Source organism: Scyliorhinus torazame, chromosome 1 (genome assembly GCF_047496885.1).
Source record: "Scyliorhinus torazame isolate Kashiwa2021f chromosome 1, sScyTor2.1, whole genome shotgun sequence".
Lineage (NCBI taxonomy): Eukaryota > Metazoa > Chordata > Chondrichthyes > Carcharhiniformes > Scyliorhinidae > Scyliorhinus > Scyliorhinus torazame.
Window position 1 is genome coordinate 299,711,500 of NC_092707.1, and position 23,644 is coordinate 299,735,143.

At 45.1% G+C, this 23,644-nt stretch overlaps 1 protein-coding gene across 1 annotated transcript in view; it reads right to left on the reverse strand.

Moving 5' to 3' along the window:
- Window positions 1–15,515: 15,515 nt before the first annotated feature.
- Window positions 15,516–23,644, reverse strand: part of LOC140421262 (chitin synthase chs-1-like) — a 48,603-nt gene continuing 40,474 nt past the window's right edge. Inside the window, exon 7 of the mRNA XM_072505882.1 lies at window positions 15,516–20,338. Within this exon, the coding sequence (XP_072361983.1) occupies window positions 20,318–20,338 (21 nt within the window). The 3' untranslated portion in view covers window positions 15,516–20,317. The remainder of the gene's footprint in view (window positions 20,339–23,644) is intronic.

Here is a 23,644-nt window from a genome sequence, read left to right on the forward strand (position 1 = left end):
ACCTCACCTTTGGACACAAAGGGACAATTCAACAAGGCTAATCCACTTAACCTGCATAACTTTAGACTGTAGAAGGAAACCGAACCACCTGGAGGAAATGGCGGTAGCACGGTGGCACAGTGGGTGACCCAGGTGCAATTCACGGTGGCACAGTGGGTGACCCAGGTGCAATTCACGGTGGCACAGTGGGTGACCCGGGTGCAATTCTGGCTGTGTGGACTTTTTATGTTCTCCCTGTGTCTGGTTTTCTCCGGGTGCTCTGATTTTCTCCCACTGTCCAAAGATGTGCAGGTTAGTTGGATTGGCCATGCTAATTTGCCCCTCAGTGTCCAGGATTGTACAGGTTAGGTTCCAGAATAGGGTGTTGAAGTGGACCCAAGTACGGTGCTCTTTCAGAGGGTCAGTGCAGACGTGATGGGCCGAATAGCCTCCTTCTGCACTGCAGGAATTCTATGGTTCTATTCCATGGCTCCAGGAAACCCATGCAGACACCGACCAAGAACCTGTTCCAGATGTCTCCTGCCTCTGCTTGACTGAAACATTTCAGTGTAAATAAAAATGTGTAAAACCTCACCTAAAATCAGGGCAAGTTAGCACTGCAGCTGGATTTGTCATTCAGCTCCAGTGCAGCACAGGGCTTCATGCTGTCAAGAAAAAAACGCCTGGGAGTTTGAACGCCACGTGCTTTCAGCATGTATGCCTGTACGCCTGCATCTCTGGGTCATCACGCTGCACGTGTGCAATGCACCAGTGAATTAAGTTGCTGGCCGAAGAGGAAGTTATGGACCAATAAAACCCATCACCCCTTTCACCCCACAACCTTCACAAGAAACTGTAAATAAAGAAATCCTCTCATTTAATTGGATTCCAGTCATGTTTGTTGATGAAGTTCTCCACCTCTTCAGATGTCACAAAAAAATAATCCTTGGCCTCGTGTGTGTGTGTGTGACCCTCAGCCCTGCCGGGTACACTGATCCAAAATGAAACCCTGTCAAGCATAGCCTTCATCTTGTTAAACGCTGCCCTCATCTTGATACACTCATATAGTGCTTCATTCCCATTTCACATCGCGATGCTCCTAGGCCCACTGCAAGACCTTCTCCTTGTCTTGAAAGCTATGAAACCAAATGATCAATGCATGAAATGGCTCATTCGGTCGAGGTTTCTTCCTGATCATCTGATGGTCCCTGTTGCGTTATGGGGGAGGAGGAGAGACCACTATTGCCCACCATCTTCCAGAACAATTGTGATAAATACTCAGTGGGGTTCTGGCCCTCCAGTCCCCCCGGCAATCCCACAACTCGGAGGTTCTGTCTCAGTGACTGATTTTTGAGATCGTCGACCTTTTATTTTCATCGGCCACCACTGCTACCTCGGCCTCTAATGATGCAAGCTGGATCTCATGTCTCGTAAGCGCCCCCTCGACACCTTTCAGTGTCTCGCCATATTCTTTTACCGTTCCAACGACTTTGTCGAGCTCCATACAGACCAGTGCCTGCTGTATTGACTTCCTCTATTGACTTGCATATTTTGTCCAATATCAGCATCCGCTGCCTCTCAAAGTACAAGTTAAATTGTTTGTTGAATTCCTTGGCCAGTGCATTCGACAACGTGTCTAGCGTGATCTAGCTGCTGCTGACTGCAGCTCTGTGGGCACCATCTTAGGTGTCTAGGCGCTCCACGAGGTTCCCGAGTCCAGCGAGAGATCTATTTCAGGTTTCCTGGTTTCTCTTCCTTTTCTTTGGGAATGGGATTGACACAGGAGGAATCTATTCTGCCAGTCTGTGATGTTTTCTGGTGAGTATTAGCCGAAAAGAACGGGCAAAAATGCCGAAAGAAATCGGATCCCGATCGGAGCTCCCAGAAGCGCAACCTCCCTATTACATGTCGCACTGGAAGTCATCGGAAGCAGACACTTCGAGGTAAATCTGTGACAGAACAGTGGTATGCATTCAAGAAGGAAACAGTGGGACTACAGAGTCAACATGTTCCTCTCAAGAAAAAGGGTGAATCAAGAAATCCAGTGGACCCTGGACAGCGAGGGTTATGCAGTATTGGATCAGGAGAAAAAGGGAGGCTGAAGGCAGATATCAAGAGCTCAAAACAGCAGAAGCCCTAGAGGCTTACAGATTGTGGAGGAGGGAACTCAACTCTATCGATGTGTTCTCAAAGCTAGCCACTTATGTTCAAAGCTATCCACTTGCACACAAAGCACTGCACTTGTGCTCAAAGTTCTACACTTGTGCTCAAAGCTTTCCACTTGTGTTCAAAGCTAGCCACTTGTGCTCAAAGCTTTCCATGTGTGCTGAAAGCTCACCACTATGCACATGTGTTCAAAGCTCTCCACCTGTGCTCAAAGCTTTCCATGTGTGCAGAAAGCTCGTCACTTGGCTCAAAAGGCGGATCAAGAAATCCAGTGGACCCGGACATCGAGGGTTATACAGCATTGGATCAGGAGAAAAAGGGCGGCTTAAGGCAGATATCAAGAGCTCAAAACAGCAGAAGCCCTAGAGGCTTCAGATTGTGGAGGAGTGAACTCAAAGCTATCCATGTGTTCTCAAAGTTAGCCACTTGTGTTCAAAGCTAGCCACTTGTGCACAAAGCACTCCACCTGTGCTCAAAGTTCTACAATTGTGCTCAAAGCTTTCCACTTGTGTTCAAAGCTAGCCACTTGTGCTCAAAGCTCTACACTTGTGCTCAAAGCTTTCCATGTGTGCTGAAAGCTCACCACTTGTGCGCAAAGCTATGCACGTGTGTGCAAAGCTATCCACTTGTGTGCAAAGTTATCCACATGGGCTCAAAGCTATCCACTTATGCTCATAGCTATCCACGTGTGATCAAAGCTAACCCACTTGCAAATCTATCCACTTATGCTCTATGCTATCCCCTTGTGCTCAAAGCTATCCACTTGTGCTCAAAGATATTCACTTGTGCTCAAAGCTATCCATGTTTGCCCAAAGCTATCCACTTGTGCGCAAAGCTATCCCCTTCTGCTCAAAGCTATCACCTTGTGCTCAAAACTATCCACGAGTGCGCAAAGCTATCAATTTGCGCGCAAAGCTAACCACTTGTGTGCAAAGCTATCCCCTTGTGCTCAAAACTATCCACGTGTGCACAAAGCTATCCACGTTTGCACAAAGCTATCCACGTTTGCACAAAGCTGTCCCCATATGCTCAAAGCTATCCACTTGTGCGCAAAGCTATCCCCGCTTGCTCAAAGCTGTCCAAGGCGGCATGTGGATAGCACTGGGACTGCGGCGCTGAGGACCCGAGTTCGAATCCCGGCCCGGGGTCACCGTCCTTGTGGAGTTTGCACATTCTCCCCATGTCTGCGTGGGTTTCACCCCCACACCCAAAGATGTGCAGATTAGGAGAATTGGCCATGTTAAATTACCCCTAAATTGGAAAAAAACAAAATTGGGTACTCTAACTTTAATTTAAAAAAAGCTATCCCCGTGTGCTCAAAGCTATCCACGCGTGATCAAAGCTATCCACACATGCTCAAAGCTATCCCCGTGTGCTCAAAGCTATCCACGTGTGCTCAAAGCTATCCCCTTGTGCTCAAAGCTATCCACGCGTGCTCAAAGCTATCTACGTGTGCTCAAAGCTATCCCCTTGTGCTCAAAGCTATCTACGTGTGCTCAAAGATATCTACGTGTGCTCAAAACTATCCACGCGTGCTCAAAGCTATCTACGTGTGCTCAAAGCTATCCACGCTTGATCAATGCGCGCTCAAAGCTATCCCCTTGTGCTCAAAGCTATCCCTGTGTGCTCAAAGCTATCACTGCGTGCTCAAAACTATCCCCTTGTGCTCAAAGATATCTACGTGTGCTCAAAACTATCCACGCGTGCTCAAAGCTATCTACGTGTGCTCAAAGCTATCCACGCTTGATCAATGCGCACTCAAAGCTATCCCCTTGTGCTCAAAGCTATCCCTGTGTGCTCAAAGCTATCAATGCGTGCTCAAAGCTATCCCCTTGTGCTCAAAGATATCTACGTGTGCTCAAAACTATCCACGCTTGATCAAAGCTAGCCATGTGTGATCAACCCTATCCATGCATGCTCAAAGCTTTCCACGCGTACTGAAAGCTATCCACACTTGTGCTTAACTATCCACATGGGCTCAAAGTTATCCACTTGTGCTCAAATCTATCCACTTGTGCTCAAATCTATCCACTTGTGCTCAAATCTAGGCACTTGTGCTCAAAGCTATCCACGTGTGCGCAAATCTCTCGTGTTTTCAAAGCTTTCCACGTGTGCTCAGAGCTCTCCACTTGTGCTCAAAGTTCTCCACGTCAGCTAAAAGCTATCCATGTGTCCTCAAAGCTATTTGCTTTTGATTTTTGATTTTGATTTGATTTATTGTCACATGTACCGCAGTATAGTGAAAAGTATTTTTCTGCGGCCGAGGAACGTACACAGTACGTACATAGTAGACACAAGAATAATCAAAGGGATCAATGACAAAGGGTACGTCGACAAAACAGTGATTGGCTACAGTGTGGAACAAGGGGCCAAACAATGCTAATACATGAGCAAGAGCAGCATAGGGCGTTGTGAATAGTGTTCTTACATGGAACAGATCAGTCCGAGGGGGAGTCGTCGAGGAGTCTTGTAGCTGTGGGGAAGAAGCTGTTCCTTTGGATGTGCGAGTCTTCAGACTTCTGTACCTTCTGCCTGATGGAAGGGTCTGGAAGAAGGCAGTGCCTGGGTGGGAGGGGTCTCTGATAATGCTGTCTGCCTTCCTGAGGCAGCGAGAGGTGTATACAGAATGTGGGGGTGGCAAGTTTGTGTGATGTGTTGGGCTGAGTTCACCACAGTCTGCAGTTTCTTGTGATCCTGGATTGAGCAGTTGCCATACCAGGCTGTGATGCAGCCGAATAGGATGCTCTCTATTGCACATCTGTAGAAGTTTGTGAGAGTCGATGCAGACATACCAAATTTCTTTAGCTTTCGCAAGAAGTTAGAGACGTTGTTGGGCTTTCTTGACTGTTGCATCAACGTGAGTGGACCAGGACAGACTGTTGGTGATGGTGACCCCCAGGAACTTAAAGCTATCAACCATCTCCACTTCGGAACCATTGATGCAGACTGGAGTGTGTGTCATGCTGTGCTTCCTGAAGTCAATGATCAGTTCCTTGGTCTTGCCAACATTTAGAGAGAGGTTGTTTTTGGTGCACCATGCAACCAAGTGATTTACCTCCCTCCTGTAGTCTTATTCGTCGTTGTTTGAGATGCAGCCCATCACAGTCGTATCATCCGCAAACTTATAGATTGAGTTGGAGTTAAATGTTGCCACACAGTCATGGGTGTATAGGGAGTACAGTAGAGGACTGAGCATTCATCCTTGCGGGGCTCCAGTGTTGAGGACTATTATGGAGGAGGTGCTGTTGCCTATCCTGACAGATTGCGGTCTGTTGGGAGGAAGTCGAGGATCCAGCTGCACAGGGAGGTGTCAAGTCCAAGATTGCAGAGTTTGGTTATTAGTCTTGTTGGGATAATGGTGTTGAAGGTGGAACTGTAGTCTATGAACAGCAGTCTTACATAGGTATCCTTGTTGTTGAGGTGTTCGAGTGTTGATTGCAGAGCCAGTGAGACAGCGTCTGCTGTGGACCGGTTGCGGTGACCGGCAAACTGCAATGGATCGAGACCGTCTGGGAGGTTGGCAGTGATCCGTCTCATGACTAGCCGCTCGAAGCATTTCATGATAACAGACGTTAGAGACACCGGTCGGTCGACGTTGAGACAGGCTACCTTGTTCTTCCTTGGTACTGGTATTATGGTGTCCTTAAAGGAGGTGGGGACCTCAGAGCGGAGACGTGAGGTGGTGAAGATATCTGTGAATACTCGCCAGCTCGTCTGCGCAGGCTCTGGGTGCTCGCCCAGGGTCTCCGTCGGGGCCCGTCTCTTTCCGCCAATTCACTTTCGAGAAGGCAGCTCTTACCTCTGAGGCTGTAATAGTGGGTATGGGTGTGTCCAGGGCTGTTGGGGCAGGTGGCACTGATACTTTGGCTGACTGCTCAAAGCGAGCATAGAACTTGTTCAGATCATCGGGTAGGGATGCTCCAGGCCCAGATATTCCGCCTGGCCTTGCTTTATAGCCTGTGACCTTATGTAGGCCCTGCCATAGTCGTCGTGGGTTAGTGTCATTGGCCTGGGACTCTAGTTTGATGTGGTTCTGTCTTTTTGCATCCATGATGGCTTTCTGTACGTCATACCTGGATTTCTGATATAGGTCAGGGTTGTCAGACTTGAACGCCTCCGTCCGGAACTTCAGCAGGGAGTGAACCCTTTGGTTGAGCCAGGGTTTCCGATTGGGGAATGCCCGTATTGTCTTCTTCGGTATACAGTCCTCGACACACTTACAGATGAAGTCTGTGACGGTGGTTGCGTACTCGTCCAGGTTAGCTGCTGCGGCCTTGAATATGGACCAATCCACAGCTATACACTTGTGCTCAAAGTATCCACTTTTGCCCAAAGCTATCCAGTGAGTCTGAACTAGTTTTTCACATCCCCGAGGAGAGTATGTGGCATCTATGGTATAGACAGTCTCTTGACTAAATCCCAAAAGCATCACTTTATATAGGGCAGACAAGATGCAGCAGCTGGTGTTAACGTGTGAAAGTTTTTGCTTATTTGCATATTCTGAAATTGCCATGAATGATGTAATAGATAAAGGCTTACAGGTTCAGGACTGATTTAACAAAATATCCGTTGCAGAAGGAGTGGTCAATAAAAGAACAAATTAAATGGGCACTAGAATTCTAAGACAGAGAATGCTGGAGAAAAGATACGTGGATAATTGATGCATGATCAATCGCTACTGAATCGAGATTGTAGTCCAGTTGAAGGCTTTAATGAACTAGTAGCCCAGTAGCTCCGGTACAGAATGACTGCTGTGGGTGAAACACAGACTCTTATGCTCCGCCTGCTGGGCGGAACCAGCAGGCAGGTTCCATCACTTATACTACAGTATAAGTAAGGTACATCCCACCTAGGTACGGCAATACCACTAATATAGCCCACCACAATAATCTTCTCCAATCCCTCTCAGTGCTTCAAACTAGTCCAGGCCATTACAGTGACAAATTTTATCTTATTTGTTACCTAGTTGTTGCATGATGCGATGTCTATCCTGATCAGGAGTCCATCTACCTCTGTCCTCGACAAATGATCAGTCTAACTCTTTATTATTTTAAAAAATACTTTTATTGGCATTTTCCAATTTTAACAGTATAATAATTTAACATATAAAGCACATATATTTACAAAGTATAATGTTTCTTATGTACAATTTTACAAGCATCCCTTCTGTTAGTTCTCCATTTCTCCCTGCTCTCCCCCACCCCTCCCATTGTTCGTCGGGCTCCTTCCTGGCACCCCAGTTCGTATTGCTGTACTTCGTTCTTTTCTGATGCGGGGGGTGGTCCTGCCCCTTACGCTCCTCCCTCTTTTTCCCATGTCTCTCTCTGATACTCACCTGGGTTGCTTCCTTGCCTTCCCCCACCCTGTTCCTCTCTGCTTTGTGTGCTTTTGCCTGCCCTCATCGGTCCCCCGCCTTTCTTTCTAATTGCTATTGTCTTCAAACAGGCTGCTGAATAGCCCCCATGCTTTATGGAAGCCCTCGTACGACCCTTGGATGGTGTGTGTACTTGATCTTCTCCAGGTGGAGAAATTCCGGCAGGTCTGCCAGCCAGTCTGCAGCTGTGGGTAGTTCTACCAATCGCCAACCAAGCAGCATTCTCCAGTGGGTCATTAAGGAAGCAAAAGCCAGCGCATCAGCCCTCTTGCCCATATGTAGTTCTGGCTAGACCGAAACCCCAAAGACTGCCACTCTCGGGCACGGCACCACCCTCACCCCATAACCTTGGACATCGACTCGAAGAAGCCTGTCCAGAACCTGACAAGTTTGGGGCAGGCTCAGAACATATGGCGTGGTTGGCCGGGCCTCACTGGCATCGTTCAGATTTATCTTCCACCTCCAGGAAGAACCTGTTCATTCGGGTTCTTGTCAGGGTTCTGCTCTGTGCACCACTTTAAGCTGCATGAGGCTTAGCCTTGTGTAGGAAGAGGTGGAGTTGGCCTTATTCAGTGCTTCGCTCCAGAGTCCCCAACCCACTACCATCCCAGTTCATCCTCCCAGTTTAGCCTGACTCCATCCAGTGATGTCCTTGCCCTTTCCAGCAGTCGTCCGTAGTTCCCTCTCTCCTTACTGTTCGTGCCCAGTAGTCACTCCAGTAAAGTGTCTCTCAGGTCCCAAGGGTACCTCGTTGCCTCCTTGCAGAGAAAGTGTTTTATTTGTAGTTCCCGGAGCGCCTGTCCTTTCGGTAGCTTAGTTTGTCTAGGGTCGTGAGTCTGTCCTCTGTGTAAAAGTCTCTGACCGCTAATGTCCCCTGTTCTGTCTCCACTTTTCCCTCACGGACAGTGGGCCGGGCTGGAACCCGGGTGCTCGGCGCCATGAGCACTGTGCCGCCTCACTAAGGGGCAATTTAGCAAGGCCAACCCATCAAATATGCGTAACTTTGGACTGTGGGCAGAAACCGGAGCACCTGGAGGAATCCAACAGACACGGAGAAAACATACAAACTCCACACAGACAGTGACCCAAGGCTGGAAATGATCCCAGGTCTTTGGCGTTGTGAGGCAGCAGTGCCAACCACTGTGCTGCCCTCGCTATATCAGAGTGGCTAAAATCAGTCTCTTCCCATCAACTCCACGCTCAGAAGAAGCGCAGAAGGAACCAGCAAGTATTTATTTTTGAATGTTTATGAAATAATAACCTCCATGGAGACTGATATTAATTTGTGTACACTAAATTCATCAAATCCACTTATACAATTTCATTCCATTTTTTTCACAACACAGGGCAGAATGCCACTGAGCAGATCATACAGTGAACATGCATTAAAATTGCCCGCCTTCTCATCTTCAGGACCAAATAATGTGTCCTAATCGGCTGCTTAAATTGCATCATCATATGGCTCATCAGCATCTTCATCGGCAATCATATTGTCACTGACAATATCATTTCACAAATAATTATCATCTGTGCCATCAAGTGCATTGGATATCCTACATATCTTGAATGATTTGATGGCAATCTCTGGGTTTTGATTTCATCCAATGCCATTGCAACTCATTCACATGGTTGCTGATATTGGAGCCGTATGCTGCCTCTCTTGGAGAATGTCTTCTCTCCTCCGAGCATCCATCCAGTTGTTCCACTTTTTTCTCTTGCTATCCTTGAAGGGCTTGTTTAGAAATGTGCAATGGTTGAACAAGGTTGGTTAGACCACCAGGAATCCTCTCAATATCTCTGTTTTGTGATTTAAGTTGAGCAACAACACCAACAAGGAGTGATCTGAACACATCCTAGTAATGAAGACTTTTGACGTCATGCTCCTGGTTCCAAGCTCCAAACTTTACTCAGCTACATCTTCAAGCCACCTTCATCCATCTATACTTCATTGTGAATGCGGATAACTACTCCTTTCACGATTGACTGTTTTTTCTCTTGAGTAGCACCAGCGGCTTAAGCTTTGTTGCATCAGATCTACACAGCACTATGGTGAATTTATTCTTTTTATGTCTATTTGCCATCACAAACACTTCCTTTTCACCTGGTTTGACTGGTTGGTATGTCAAAGTTAGAGAGTCTCATCCGCTTTTCCAATACAGCCGATATGTATCTATTCTTTTGTCAATGTTTGGTTGTAAACCAAGAAAATGCGATGACCTTATGATCAACTTGTCCTGGAAGACGCTATGAAATCTTGGTCTTGTGTCGCAGTACAAAATTGTTTCTCTTTTTAAACCCACTACACCATCTAGGGCTGGCTTTGAAATTTGCGATGTCCAATAATCTTGTTTTGGGGCATAGATCTGGAGAGATCTGTGAAATTGAAAGCCCATTCTGGCAACTTTCATTGACATACTTTGTCTTGCTTTTCCACTATCGGTACACTTATTCTTCAACAGGTCTCTAAGCCATGTAGAGAACTTGCTCCAATTTCTGAAGTTCTTCTCTGATATCTTAAATTCTCTAACTGCTGTACATTCATCTGTCTGCTCTACAATATCAACATGCAGTGTACCAATGAGGTGGTAGCCTTGCCAGTACATGTTCATGTGCACAGACGCAAGAAGCTGAACTGCAGCTTTCAATTGCTATTCTCTGGTCCTGTCCAGGGCATGTTTGACTTTAATGGCAAGCAGGTGGTCAGTAGAAAGAGTTGGGATATTTTTGGCCAAAGGTCATTGGTTCACTTTTACTCAAGATTAACCATTACTCAAGCTTATACAGTCAATGTCGAACGACTAACCAAATGTCAATAGAATGAAAAGGTAAACCTTCAAATTGAATTTATAATAACCTGCATTAATTCGTGACAATGTTCAAAAGGCTTGAGGTAATTCATTTGTTAAGAGTTAATCATGTTATTATGAAAGTAGACTTTTAAGAACATATTGTTTTCATTCTTTCATGGGATGTGGGCATCGCTGGCAAAGCCACATTTGTTGCCAACCCCTAATTGCCTTGAACTGAACATTTCCGAGCACAGTTCAGAGTCAACATATAGACCAGACCATATGAAGTCAGCAGATTTTCTTCCTCAAAGGACATTAGTGAACCAGGTGGGTCTTTGTGTCAGTCAATGCTAGATGGACACTGTTAAAACACCATTTAAGCTTATTATTTGATATGTTTAAATTCAAATTCTACCAGCTGACATGGTTGTACATTCAAAATTGCATGGTAAATCAAGCTTTTTGTCATGTGTCCTGAAGTCTCCTTTGATTTGGCACAAAGTTTATGATTTTGACAATGCTGTTCTGAAGCAAGTGGAGAGTTTTGGATTGGATTGGATTTGTTGATTGTCCCATGTACCGAGGTACAGTGAAAAGTATTTTTCTACGAGCAGCTCAAACAGATCATTAAGTACATGAAAATAAAATAAAAAGGAAATAATAGGGTTTTGCCACATTAAAGGTACTATATAAATGTAAGTTGTTGAGATAAAATAGCTACAAATTTTGAGTGATTTGAGCTAAGTTGGTTTGCCCGCTCAGAAATCTGCATATGGCTGGTTGACGAGTAAAACTGGATGGTGTAAATTTTCATTGAGCTGGAATGAACTCACTGCAATAGTTGAAAAATTTGTAATGCATTTTGTGTGCAAGTATTACGTTAGAGGAAAGTTGACAGAGGAATTCTGGCAAAATTAAGGGTTACATGTACTCTTTAATAGCCGGTTTGTTTTGTTGTTAAGGCTCCAAGTGGAATATGCAATTTCATAAGAACAGGCATGCGGCACTGTACACAATTGATTGTGGTGTGGCAGTACTGTGATGATCAGACAGAATCTGACAGTTCTTGTTTTTTTAAATTTAAAGTGCCCAATTTTTTCCAACTGAGGGACACTTTAGCATGGCCAATCCACCTACCCTGCACACCTTTGGGTTGTGGGGATGAAACCCACGCAGGCACGGGGACAATGTGCAAACTCCACACAGCCAGTGACCTGGAGCGGGGATCGAACCTGGGTCCTTGACGTCGTGAGACAGCAGTGCCAATCACTGTGTCACTGTGCTGCCCTTCTGACAGTTTTTTGACTGGATTTTGGGGGCAAGACAAAGATGATGCATCTATCTAATATTTCATCCAAAGGATGACCCTCTCATTAATGCAGCACTAATAAGATACTATACTGCTACCTCTGTCTGAATTTCAAGCTGAGGTAGGATTCAATGGTCAAGTTTCACACCTCGCTTTCTGTTGGAATAAGAGGCAAATTAGGTAAGCAACTAAGTAGACGAGATGATTTTTTCAAAAATAAATAGCCAGGTCAAGTGTTATCCAGCTCAACACTTTACTCTGCACTATGATTCCACCATTACCCCGCGTAGTCCATTCAAAGCTTCACCACTCATTGCAGAAAGCACTTAAATATAAACCCTGTGTGCACATACCCTCTTTTTAAAAAACAAAACAAAACTATCTCTTCTGGTGTCAGAGTGAATGAAATCTCAGAAGTATTAGGCTTCAATTTATGCCATGCTGAATTATGAATGCATGGAATAATATCTCGCCTGATCCCTTCTTATCCCAAGTAAACAATCCCAAACACTTCAGCCTGCCCCATTAATTCTGGAGTACCCCAGGGAGTGACCCCCATCCTCTCTCATCTATAACTGCTGCTTCACAGCGCCCGGGACCTGGGTTCGATTGCCGGCTTGGGTCACTGTCTGTGTGGAGTCTGCACGTTCTTCCCATGTTTACGAGGGTTTCCTCCGGGTGCTCCGGTTACCTCCCACAAGTCCTTGTTAGGTATTTTGGACAATCTGAATTCTCCCCCCGTGTACCCGAACAGGCGCCGTAGTGTGGCGACTAGGGGATTTTCACAGTAACTTCATTGCATTGTTAATGTAAGCCTAGTTGTGACGCTAACAAAGATTATTATTATCAAGCATGGCTGGCGGGAATTTGTGGTGACCACAGATGGGGGCCATGGAGGACGTCACGTTTAAACCAAAATGTTGTCTCATTTGGTTCCATGTCCTCAATGTGGCTACCCTCACTGGGCAGGATGTGTACATTGCCGGGAGGGGGATGGGAACGCTTTGTGGCGAGGGCTTGGAGGGTCGTTCCCTTAGAAGGACTCCTCCAGCCTCGCCCACTGCATGTTTGGTTCTCGTATCCATCCCCTCACCCTCTCGGCTGTGGCTACCCAGTGGTAGTATTGCAGGTTCGGAAGGGCCAGGCTGCCCATGGTTTTTCCTCTTTTGAAATGAAAAATGAAAATCGCTTATTGTCCCAAGTAGGCTTCAAATGAAGTTACTGTGAAAAGCCCCTAGTCGCCACATTCCGGCACCTGTTCGGGGAGGCTGGTACAGGAATTGAACCGTGCTTCTGGCCTGCCTTGGTCTGCTTTCAAAGCCAGCGATTTAGCCCTGTGCTAAACACTTGGGGATCCTTGAGTTTTTTTCCCCTCCACACAAATGGCATGATCATTTTGTCTATCCCTTGGAAAAAGACCCTGGGGATAAATATCGGTAAGGATCTGAACAGGAACCTCGGCAGCACGTTAATCTTGACCATCTGCACCCTCCCTGCCAGGGAAAGCGGGAGTGCATCCCATCTCTGTAGTCCCCTTTTAACTTCCTCTGCCAGACTGGTCAGGTTCCATTTATGGAATTGTGTTCAGTCATAGGCTATCTGGATCCCCAGGTAGCGAAATTTGCTTTGGGCTAGTTTGAATGGTAGACCCCCCCCCCCAGCTCTGTCCCTCCCCCATTCGGGTTCACTGAGAATGCTTGTCTCTTGCCCAGGTTGAGTTTGTAGCCCGAGAAGGCCCCAAACTCTTCTAGGAGCTTCATGATTACTTTCGGGCCGTCCTGAGGGTCCAAGATGTAGAGGAGCAGGTAGAGTGAGAGAAGTGTCTTTGGCTGCCCTTCCAGCCTTTTGCGTCTCACAGAGCGATCACCAGGGGTTCAATTGCCAGGGCAAACATGAGCGGGGCAGTGGGCATCCCTGCCTTGTGCCTCTGCAGCTGTAAGTATTTAGAGCTGGTGGTGTTGGTCTGAATGCTTGCCTTGGGGGTGTTGTATAGGAGTTTCCCCCACGAGGTGAACCCTGTCCCTAGCCCAAACCGCTCCAGTACCTCAATGAGGTACTTCCATTCGACTCTGTCACAGGCCTTTTCTGCGTCCAGGGAGACGATCACCTCTGGTGTTCTCTCCCCAGATGGAGTCATTATCACATTAAGCAGCCGCCTGATATTCGCAGTTAGCTGTCTACTCTTGACAAAGTCCACTTGGTCCTCTGCAACCACCTCTGGTATGCAGTTCTCCAGTCTCTTTGTCAGGACTCTTACGAGTATCTTCATGTCCACATCGAGCAGCAAAATAAGTCTATATGATCCACACCCCATCGGATCTTTGTCTTTTTTGGGTATCAGCGCGATCATGGCCTATGTTCGCATTGGAGACCAAATCCATGAACGTTTCGCGTAGGTGTGGGGCCAGGGTTGGTGCCAATTTTTTGTAGAAGTCCACCGGGAACCCATCGGCTCCTGGCGCCTTCCCCGCCTGCATGGACTTAATACTCCATTATCTTTCCCAGTCCTATTGGTACTCCCCACACCTCCGGGGGGGGTTGGGGAAGCTGTCTCTCCCTACTAGGTTGTCCAGTATTTGGGTGACATAGCCCGTTGGGCCCATGCCCTTGATCCCCTCTGGCAGGCCACAATCCAAAGGTCTAGCGTCGGGACCTTTTCTCCTAGTCCTCAACTTTCCCCTTCCAGCTCCCCTTGACCGCCACTGACCTTTTGACTTCCAGATCCAGGGTGACAATCCTATCGACGCCTTCTCCAGCTCCTGAATCATTATTTCCTGCACCTACAATCCATCTTCCCCAATCCATCGATCGCTCTTTGCATGGAGATCATCACCTCTGAAACCATCACCATGACCATCACCTGGATTTCTACCTTTATCGGCTCTCTCATCGTGGCCAGTTCCTTCATAAAGAATGCCTTCCATCCATGGTGGTGGTGGTGGTGGTGGGGCGGGGCGGGGGGCTGATGCTCGGGACGTCGGTCTCTCTCTCTTGGGTGACCGGAACCCCCTTGCTTCGTGGGTCCGCCGGCTCATCCGCCTGTTGCTCATGTCCTTTTCCTCCGCTCCTGCCGTCCCTTTGGCCTCTTGAGCTCCTGGGTTTGCTGACATTCTGGCTCTATTCCTTTCCTTTCTCAATTAAGTATGCGCTGCTGTTGAACCTTTGGGCAAAATTTGCCTAAAAGTGCCTATTTGGTTATGTTCTGGAGAAAAGCCACCTGATCATAGAATTTACAGTGCAGAAAGAGGCCATTCGGCCTATCGAGTCTACACCGGTCCCTGAAAGAGCACACCGCCACCTTATCCCCACAACCCAGCAACCCCACCTAACGTTTGGACACTAAGGGGCAATTTAGCTAGACCAATCCACCTAATCCGCACATCTTTGGACTGTGGGAGGCAATAGGGGCACCTGGAGGAAACCCACGCAGACATGGGGAGAACGTGCAGACTCCGCCCAGACAGTGACCCAAGCCCTGAAGCAACAGTGCTAACCACTGTACATCTACTCAGCACATCACCATCACCGGGAGTCTAACTCTTAATTCTGATGTTCATATTGGTCAGTCCCTGTGAAGGCATGATAATACACATTTTACTGCTGCTGCAATCAACATTATCAGCCCTTAAGGAACAGGTCTAAATTCTCTCATTAGCACAGTTAAGCTTTTAATAGTATATTGTGGATTTCTAGCCCCCACTGTGTCATGCTTACAATAGTGCTGATAATTGCAGAAGGGCATTTTTATTAAAACCAATGAGAATTGCAAAGGGAAAATCTTTATGAAAGCAATCGACTACATCTGAACAACAATAAATAATCTGATTGTTGAGGGAGTTTCACAGCTATTCAACTAGAGTGTATGTCACTCCCCAAACTGACGAGACGAAACTCAGAGTTCCAGTCCAAGATCTTTATTCAAACTATAGCATGGGATCTTGTTTGCCAACACGTGGCCCACAAATTCCATAAAGGAATACAACAGCAACTATACCTTTAGCTTATCTAACGTGTAATTTGCATTTACCAATCAAAGATGTACATTTGTTTAGAAATGATCTATGTCCATTCACAGTTAATAATTGAGATTACATAATGTATATAGTTATCCAATTACAATTTGTACAAGTCTACTTAATCATATCATGAAGCACGTACTTTCTCTACTTATCTGCTCATCTCCAGACATGAGTAAGATAGAAATATGTCTGACCAGTGTAATTTGTTTTCTATCACAGGATGTGGGCCAACATTTGTTGTCCACCCTAATGCCCTTGAACAAGAGTTTAATTTCAATCCATTTCAATCAATCACATTATTGTGGATCTTGGGTCACATGTAAGTCAGAAAAGGATGGCAGATTTCCTTCTCTAACTGACACTGGTGAGCTAGATGGGTTTTTTATGACGGTTGGCAATGACTTTATGGTCATCATTATTGAATTCAAATTTCATCATCTGCCTGGGTGGGATTCGAATTGGAGTCCCCAGAGCATTACCCTGGGTGTCTGGATTATAAGTCCAGTGACAATACCACTGCACCACTGCCTTCCTTTCCCATTGTTGCTTCTTTTAGCGGACACACACAAGTTGCAGCTGCATAGCGATCAGTTGGATTTTTGTGTGGGGCCTGTGTGACTGAAGCTTCCCTTTTAATTAAACTTGGTCCTTGGAAGTTGTCCAGAGGCAAACTGGGACTGAGGCAACTGGGGCCTCATCAGAAACTTTCTCTTTTTGCAGTCTTTGAGAATTTAGCAGTTAGAACTTGTGTGATTTTTTTGTAACCCTTTCACAGATAGAAATGCTAAATTTAATTTAAGAGCAGTTTATTAAGTAAGCAATGGTTTCACACATTAATGATTAAGTATCTTTAAAAATGTGGCCAAGCATTCACCCTGTCGTATGTAATGATGTCATTTTATGAATACAGTTATTAGTGCAAGCATAAGAGACTGTCCACCTATAATAGTGGTCATTTTCACATTAGGAGCAGTAAGTATGGAACATATCTAAAAACACAGTGAAAGAATCATAATAACCTGGTCACCCATTGTTAAAAAAGCATTGTTTAGGCCAAGTTCACCCTTCATCGAGCTTTCTAATAAATTATATAACAAACCTAGACCATATTAAAATGTGTACCACAGATATTCATTCAGTAAATCAATCCTAAAAACAAAGATGCACAAAGAGCTCATAAAATTTAATCAGCTATTTGTAAAATGCACTACTTGTCTCCAGTTAAAATTCAGTGGACATTAGTCTGTGAGTGGATTGTGAGAAAAGGTTCATCAGGAACATCTCATGAACATGGCAGGATTCTGTGTTTTTGTTTAGATCAGGAAATCTATCAACTGGAGAGAACAAGGAGTGTTTGATGCTTTAAAATTCTGCAGAGTGAAAGAGGAATGATCTGTTACTCAGGAGTTCTAAGTTTGAATTAGAATTGCGTGTACATCAAGCATGCTTGACTGCAGGGTCAGCTGTGTTTTATAACATGGAAAGTGCACAGCCAAAACCATGCAAACAACTGCAGTTTAAATCTAAATAAGTAACAGGGCACATTTGATCAATGATACCTTTAAGAAGTAACTTCATTATTTCATAAATTAACAGTCATATTTGCATTGAACATTTTGTATCTTCAAGATTATTGTAAATATAGATGAGAACAACTGACCATTTTGTGCAAAGGTATAGATATATGAATTCATGATCAATTGTAAATATAATTGCCCGTTAATAATTCCATATGTTTGACATGATGCACATAGTGTGTGTGTTTTGTGCACATGCATTTGTACATAATGATCTTCCACTTCTTCACATGCATATATTTTACATGTATCAGTTGATAGTCATTGCACACACACACAAGGGAGTGTATAATCCCTTTAGCTGTCAACTGATAATCTTTGATCTTGGCTATAAACAAATTTTGTTCACTCTTAAAACTTGGATAAAGCTGATTGATAAAACAGAAAAATAAGATAATGTCTGTACTAATATTATGATTCTGGACCAGGCCCCAGCAATGGTGAGGATACTGAATAGAAACCCCAATATTTTGTTTTAATGTTGTAAGACTGTGAGGAAAGGATACCTCTCTCCAGGAGTGACGTCATGCAAAATAGGGATATGGTATATTAAAACAAACTTTATTACTCATAGAGTATTAAAATATTTTTAACATCACACAAGAAAATAACTTGCAATTACCCCTTAAACAAAGCTAATCAATACAGTGACACAATCGCTATTAACTGCTATCTTTAGTCCCACTCAAACAACAAAAACATCTCAAGATCCCAATCCACTTTTAAATACAATTAGCATTCAGAAATACTTGCTGTACAGAGATGTCTTCAATACTCCACTTTGAGAAAGGGAGATCTTTAAAGAAATAGACCTGACACGCTGTCAGAATATTGCAGAATCTCTGGCTGTATTTCTTCAGATCTTCTCAGCTTACCTTCCAGCCAAAACCTAAAACTCTGAAAACCTCCATCTGATTGTTTCAACCCCTAGTCACTCCCATTAACTACATCATCTTGCTAAGCTGAACACAATAACTCTAATTAACTACTCTGCAGGAAACCCTATAATATAAATAAAAATCCATTAGCCCCAACTTTTACAATGCCTTCATTGCATCTCTGGCTCCAAATTCCTGGATGTCTTGCAAACCAGGATTTTTAAAAACACTACTGCAGCACTCATACACACACAAACCCAGGTTTTTGACCCTTACTGCATCGAATATATATAAAACAATATATTTGAAATTCCTACATTATCACAACCACACATAGCCAGCATGGAAAAAGTGGACCAGTTGTTAACAAAAACAGAAATAGTACAGAAAAAGTGAAAGCTTACTTCTGCACCTCTGTATAACTCCTTCAGACAAGGGGGTGATTTCTCCGCCTGCGGGGTTCTCCATTCCACTGACAGCATACTCCCGCCCACAGGTTTCCTGAGGGCATGGGGTGTCTACAATGTAAAATTCTATTGGCCAGTGACGGGCTCTGCAGTGTAAAGTAAAGTCACCATCGTCCCAGATGACCATTGGCTGCTTTCCCCTTTGAGGGAGAGAGCCTGTTTTGGGGGTTTAGTTGCATTGTGTGGTATGTACCTAACCCCCCCCCCTTAGAACTGGGGTTTCTCGCTATTTTCTTACATTTTTGTAAGGGTGGGGAAAACATCCATTCTTGGCTCCAATATGGGTGCCGATGGGTCTGATATCCAGGAGGAGGCTGTGATGGGTCGTTGCTGCCGTTCGCGTTGCTGGAGTTGAGGGGGATGAACGTTGGTGCGCGCCTGATCATGGCGCAAAAGATTTATCCTGATTTCTCGAAATGATTGCGGGCTTGTGCAGCATGGGACGGTGTGCACTATTTTGTCATGTTTACATGATCTTTTCCTGCTTTTCCCTCAGTCTACTAGGGCTATATGAATATCTGGTTTTATCTAATGATTGTATTGAGCCACTGGTGATGCCGTTCTCCTGTTTCATTCTGTACTCGTGTAAGTTCAGCTGTTTTTTCCTCTTTGATTATGACAGTGTATTATTTGTAACTTTGTTGCGTTATTCTCTAAATTGTAAAATCTCAATAAATATACATGTAAAATATAAGTTATTCTCTACAGACTAAGATTAGTTTAGATGCAGGGAAATGAACAAGATCTGATAATATAGGCCCAACAATATTTCAAAAATATTTACACATTTGAAATAGATGTTCATACTCATTTTATAGCCTAATAACTAACTGGGTGAATCCCAAATTGGGCTGTAATCCTGGTGCAGCACTGTCTGTACCAGCTAATACAGATGATGGGCAGCACGGTAGCATAGTGGTTAGCACAATTACTTCACAGCTCCAGGGTCCCAAGTTCGATTCCCGGCTGGGTCACTGTCTGTGCGGAGTCTGCACGTTCTCCCCGTGTGTGCGTGGGTTTCCTCCGGGTGCTCCGGTTTCCTCCCACAATCCAAAGATGTGCAGGTTAGGTGGATTGGCCATGCTAAATTGCCCTTGGTGTCCAAAATTGCCCTTAGTGTTGGTTGAGTGTGGTTACTGGGTTATGGGGATAGGGTGGTGTGGGCTTGAGTAGGGTGCTCTTTCCAAGAGCCGGTGCAGACTCGATGGGCTGAATGGCCTCCTTCTGCACTGTAAATTCTATGATTCTATGACTACACAAAATTCGCTCAATGACCTCATACATCTGGGTTGACATCCAAGCCACCCGATCGTCATTCTGTCAAGCTGCTGGCATCAGTCACAGCCTCAAGTTAGATCGCCGAGTCCCAGGAAATACAAGGAATGGCTGGTTTAGATGCTAATCCAGGTGATGAGCAGAGTTCAGATTGAGAGGAGAGGCAAGATGAATGGGACACACATGGAATGTACTTGCATGTGCTTTCAGCCATAATGGCACTTAGGTGCCTATTTACAAATGGATGCAGGAGCAACAAATCTCTGGGCCTATTTGCATAAGGAATTGCCAATAAATTGAGAAATAACTATCATTACATATATTTCTAATTTTTAATACAATCCATAGATCTTTGTAATATTCCTGAGTAGTTGTCAGTTTGTCAGTTGTGTTTCTGTCAGTCAGTAATGATAGTAATAGTGTGAAACCGGTGAGATGTAGTGTGATTCTTTTTCAGCTCCATCGATGTTTCTTCTGTATAATGTCAAACTTCATGATCTTTATACTAAAGAAGGAGAAAGTTAAATAATATTCAATTTTCATTCTGGATTTTGTGCCTGAAAACCGAAAATGTTTTCACTTAATTAGCAATAAAACTCAAATTACAGTGAAGCACAATTTGCTGCAGGAGTGAATCTATCAGTATCTGCTTTAGTTCAACTTGTCCTTGTCATTTTAATTTTGACAATAATATACGCTGAAAATTGCTGAAAGTGCAAGGCTGGAACCTAAACAAACAGGACAAGCAACTGTGTCTCTCCTCAACAAATTAGATTAAAGGATTGTGAGGTAATCAGTGCAAAGACTGGGAAACAAATACAAAATAGAGGGTGGCATTCAAGTCCAATCAGATGCAGAAAGAGAAATGTAGATGATAGAATAAAGATTGGATTAAGAGAGCGAAAATGGAAAAGGAAAGTTAAAATTAATTTAAAATGTCGCATTTTTTCAATGTTTCAACGTTTTGAATGCTGTTGGGGGGGATGACCTACCGGGGGAAGGCCCTAGCGGCCAGGTCTCTGGCACTGAGTCTGGCTCTGGGGCTCAGAAGGGAAGGGGGGAGAATAGAAAAGCAATAGTTGTAGGCGATTCAATGGTTAGGGGAATAGATAGGAGATTCTGTGGTCGCGAGCGAGACTCCCGGAAGGTATGTTGCCTCCCGGGTGCCAGGGCCAGGGATGTCTCGGATCGTGTCTTCAGGATCCTTAAGGGGGAGGGGGAGCAGCCAGAAGTCGTGGTGCACATTGGTACCAACGACATAGGTAGGAAAAGGGGTGTGGAGGTAATAAACAAGTTTAGGGAGTTAGGCTGGAAGTTAAAAGCCAGGACAGACAGAGTTGTCATCTCTGGTTTGTTGCCGGTGCCACGTGATAGCGAGGCTAGGAATAGGGAGAGAGTGCAGTTGAACACGTGGCTGCAGGAATGGTGTAGGAGGGAGGGCTTCAGGTATTTGGATAATTGGAGCGCATTCTGGGGAAGGTGGGACCTGTACAAGCAGGACGGGTTGCATCTGAACCAGAGGGGCACCAATATCCTGGGAGGGAGGTTTTCTAGTACTCTTCGGGAGGGTTTAAACTAATTTGGCAGGGGAATGGGAACCGGAATTGGAGTCCAGCAACTAAGGTAGCCGATATTCAGGATGCCAAAGCGTGTAATGAGGCAGTGGGGAAGGGAACACTGACAAAGGAGAGTACTTGCAGGCACGGAGATGGGTTGAAGTGTGTATACTTCAACGCAAGAAGCATCAGGAATAAGGTGGGTGAACTTAAGGCATGGATCGGTACTTGGGACTACGATGTGGTGGCCATCACTGAAACTTGGATAGAAGAGGGGCAGAAATGGTTGCTGGAGGTCCCTGGTTACAGATGTTTCAATAAGATTAGGGAGGGTGGTAAAAGAGGTGGGGGGGTGGCATTGTTAATTAGAGGTAGTATAACAGCTGCAGAAAGGCAGTTCGAGGAGTATCACCCTACTGAGGTAGTATGGGTTGAAGTCAGAAATAGGAAAGGAGCAGTCACCTTGTTAGGAGTTTTCTGTAGGCCCCCCAATAGTAGCAGAGATGTGGAGGAACAGATTGGGAAACAGATTTTGGAAAGGTGCAGAAGTCACAGGGTAGTAGTCATGGGTGACTTTAACTTCCCAAATATTGAGTGGAAACTCTTGAGATCAAATAGTTTGGATGGGGTGGTGTTTGTGCAGTGTGTCCAGGAAGCTTTTCTAACACAGTATGTAGATTGTCCGACCAGAGGAGGGGCAATATTGGATTTAGTACTTGGTAATGAACCAGAGCAAGTGATAGATTTGTTAGTGGGGGAGCATTTTGGAGATAGTGACCACAATTCTGTGACTTTCACTTTAGTAATGGAGAGGGATAGGTGTGTGCAACAGGGCAAGGTTTACAATTGGGGGAAGAGTAAATACGATGTTGTCAGACAAAAATTGAAGTGCATAAGTTGGGAACATAGGCTGTCAGGGAAGGACACAAGTGAAATGTGGAACTTGTTCAAGGAACAGGTACTACGTGTCCTTGATATGTATGTCCCTGTCAGGCAGGGAAGAGATGGTCGAGTGAGGGAACCATGGTTGACAAGAGAGGTTGAATGTCTTGTTAAGAGGAAAAAGGAGACTTATGTAAGGCAGAGGAAACAAGGTTCAGACAGGGCATTGGAGGGATACAAGATAGCCAGGCGGGAACTGAAGAAAGGGATTAGGAGAGCTAAGAGAGGGCATGAACAATCTTTGGCGGGTAGGATCAAGGAAAACCCCAAGGCCTTTTACACATATGTGAGAAATATGAGAATGACTAGAGCGAGGGTAGGTCAGATCAAGGACAGTAGCGGGAGATTGTGTATTGAGTCTGAAGAGATAGGAGAGGTCTTGAACGAGTACTTTTCTTCTGTATTTACAAATGAGAGGGGCGATATTGTTGGAGAGGACAGTGTGAAACAGATTGGTAAGCTCGAGGAAATACTTGTTAGGAAGGAAGATGTGTTGGGCATTTTGAAAAACTTGAGGATAGACAAGTCCCCCGGGACTGACGGGATATATCCAAGGATTCTATGGGAAGCAAGAGATGAAATTGCAGAGCCGTTGGCAATGATCGTTTCGTCCTCACTGTCAACAGGGGTGGTACCAGGGGATTGGAGAGTGGCGAATGTCGTGCCCCTGTTCAAAAAAGGGACTAGGGATAACCCTGGGAATTACAGGCCAGTTAGTCTTACTTCGGTGGTAGGCAAAGTAATGGAAAGGGTACTGAAGCATAGGATTTCTGAGCATCTGGAAAGACACTGCTTGATTAGGGATAGTCAGCACGGATTTGTGAGCGGTAGGTCTTGCCTTACAGGTCTTATTGAATTCTTTGAGGAGGTGACCAAGCATGTGGATGAAGGTAAAGCAGTGGATGTAGTGTACATGGATTTTAGTAAGGCATTTGATCAGGTTCCCCATGGTAGGCTTCTGCAGAAAGTAAGGAGGCATGGGATAGTGGGAAATTTGGCCAGTTGGATAACAAACTGGCTAACCGATAGAAGTCAGAGAGTGGTGGTGGATGGCAAATATTCAGCCTGGATCCCAGTTACCAGTGGCGTACCGCAGGGATCAGTTCTGGGTCCTCTGCTGTTTGTGATTTTCATTAATGACTTGGATGAGGGAGTTGAAGGGTGGGTCAGTAAATTTGCAGACGATACGAAGATTGGTGGAGTTGTGGATAGTAAGGAGGGCTGTTGTCGGCTGCAAAGAGACATAGGATGCAGAGCTGGCCTGAAAAGTGGCAGATGGAGTTTAACCCTGAAAAGTGTGAGGTTGTCCATTT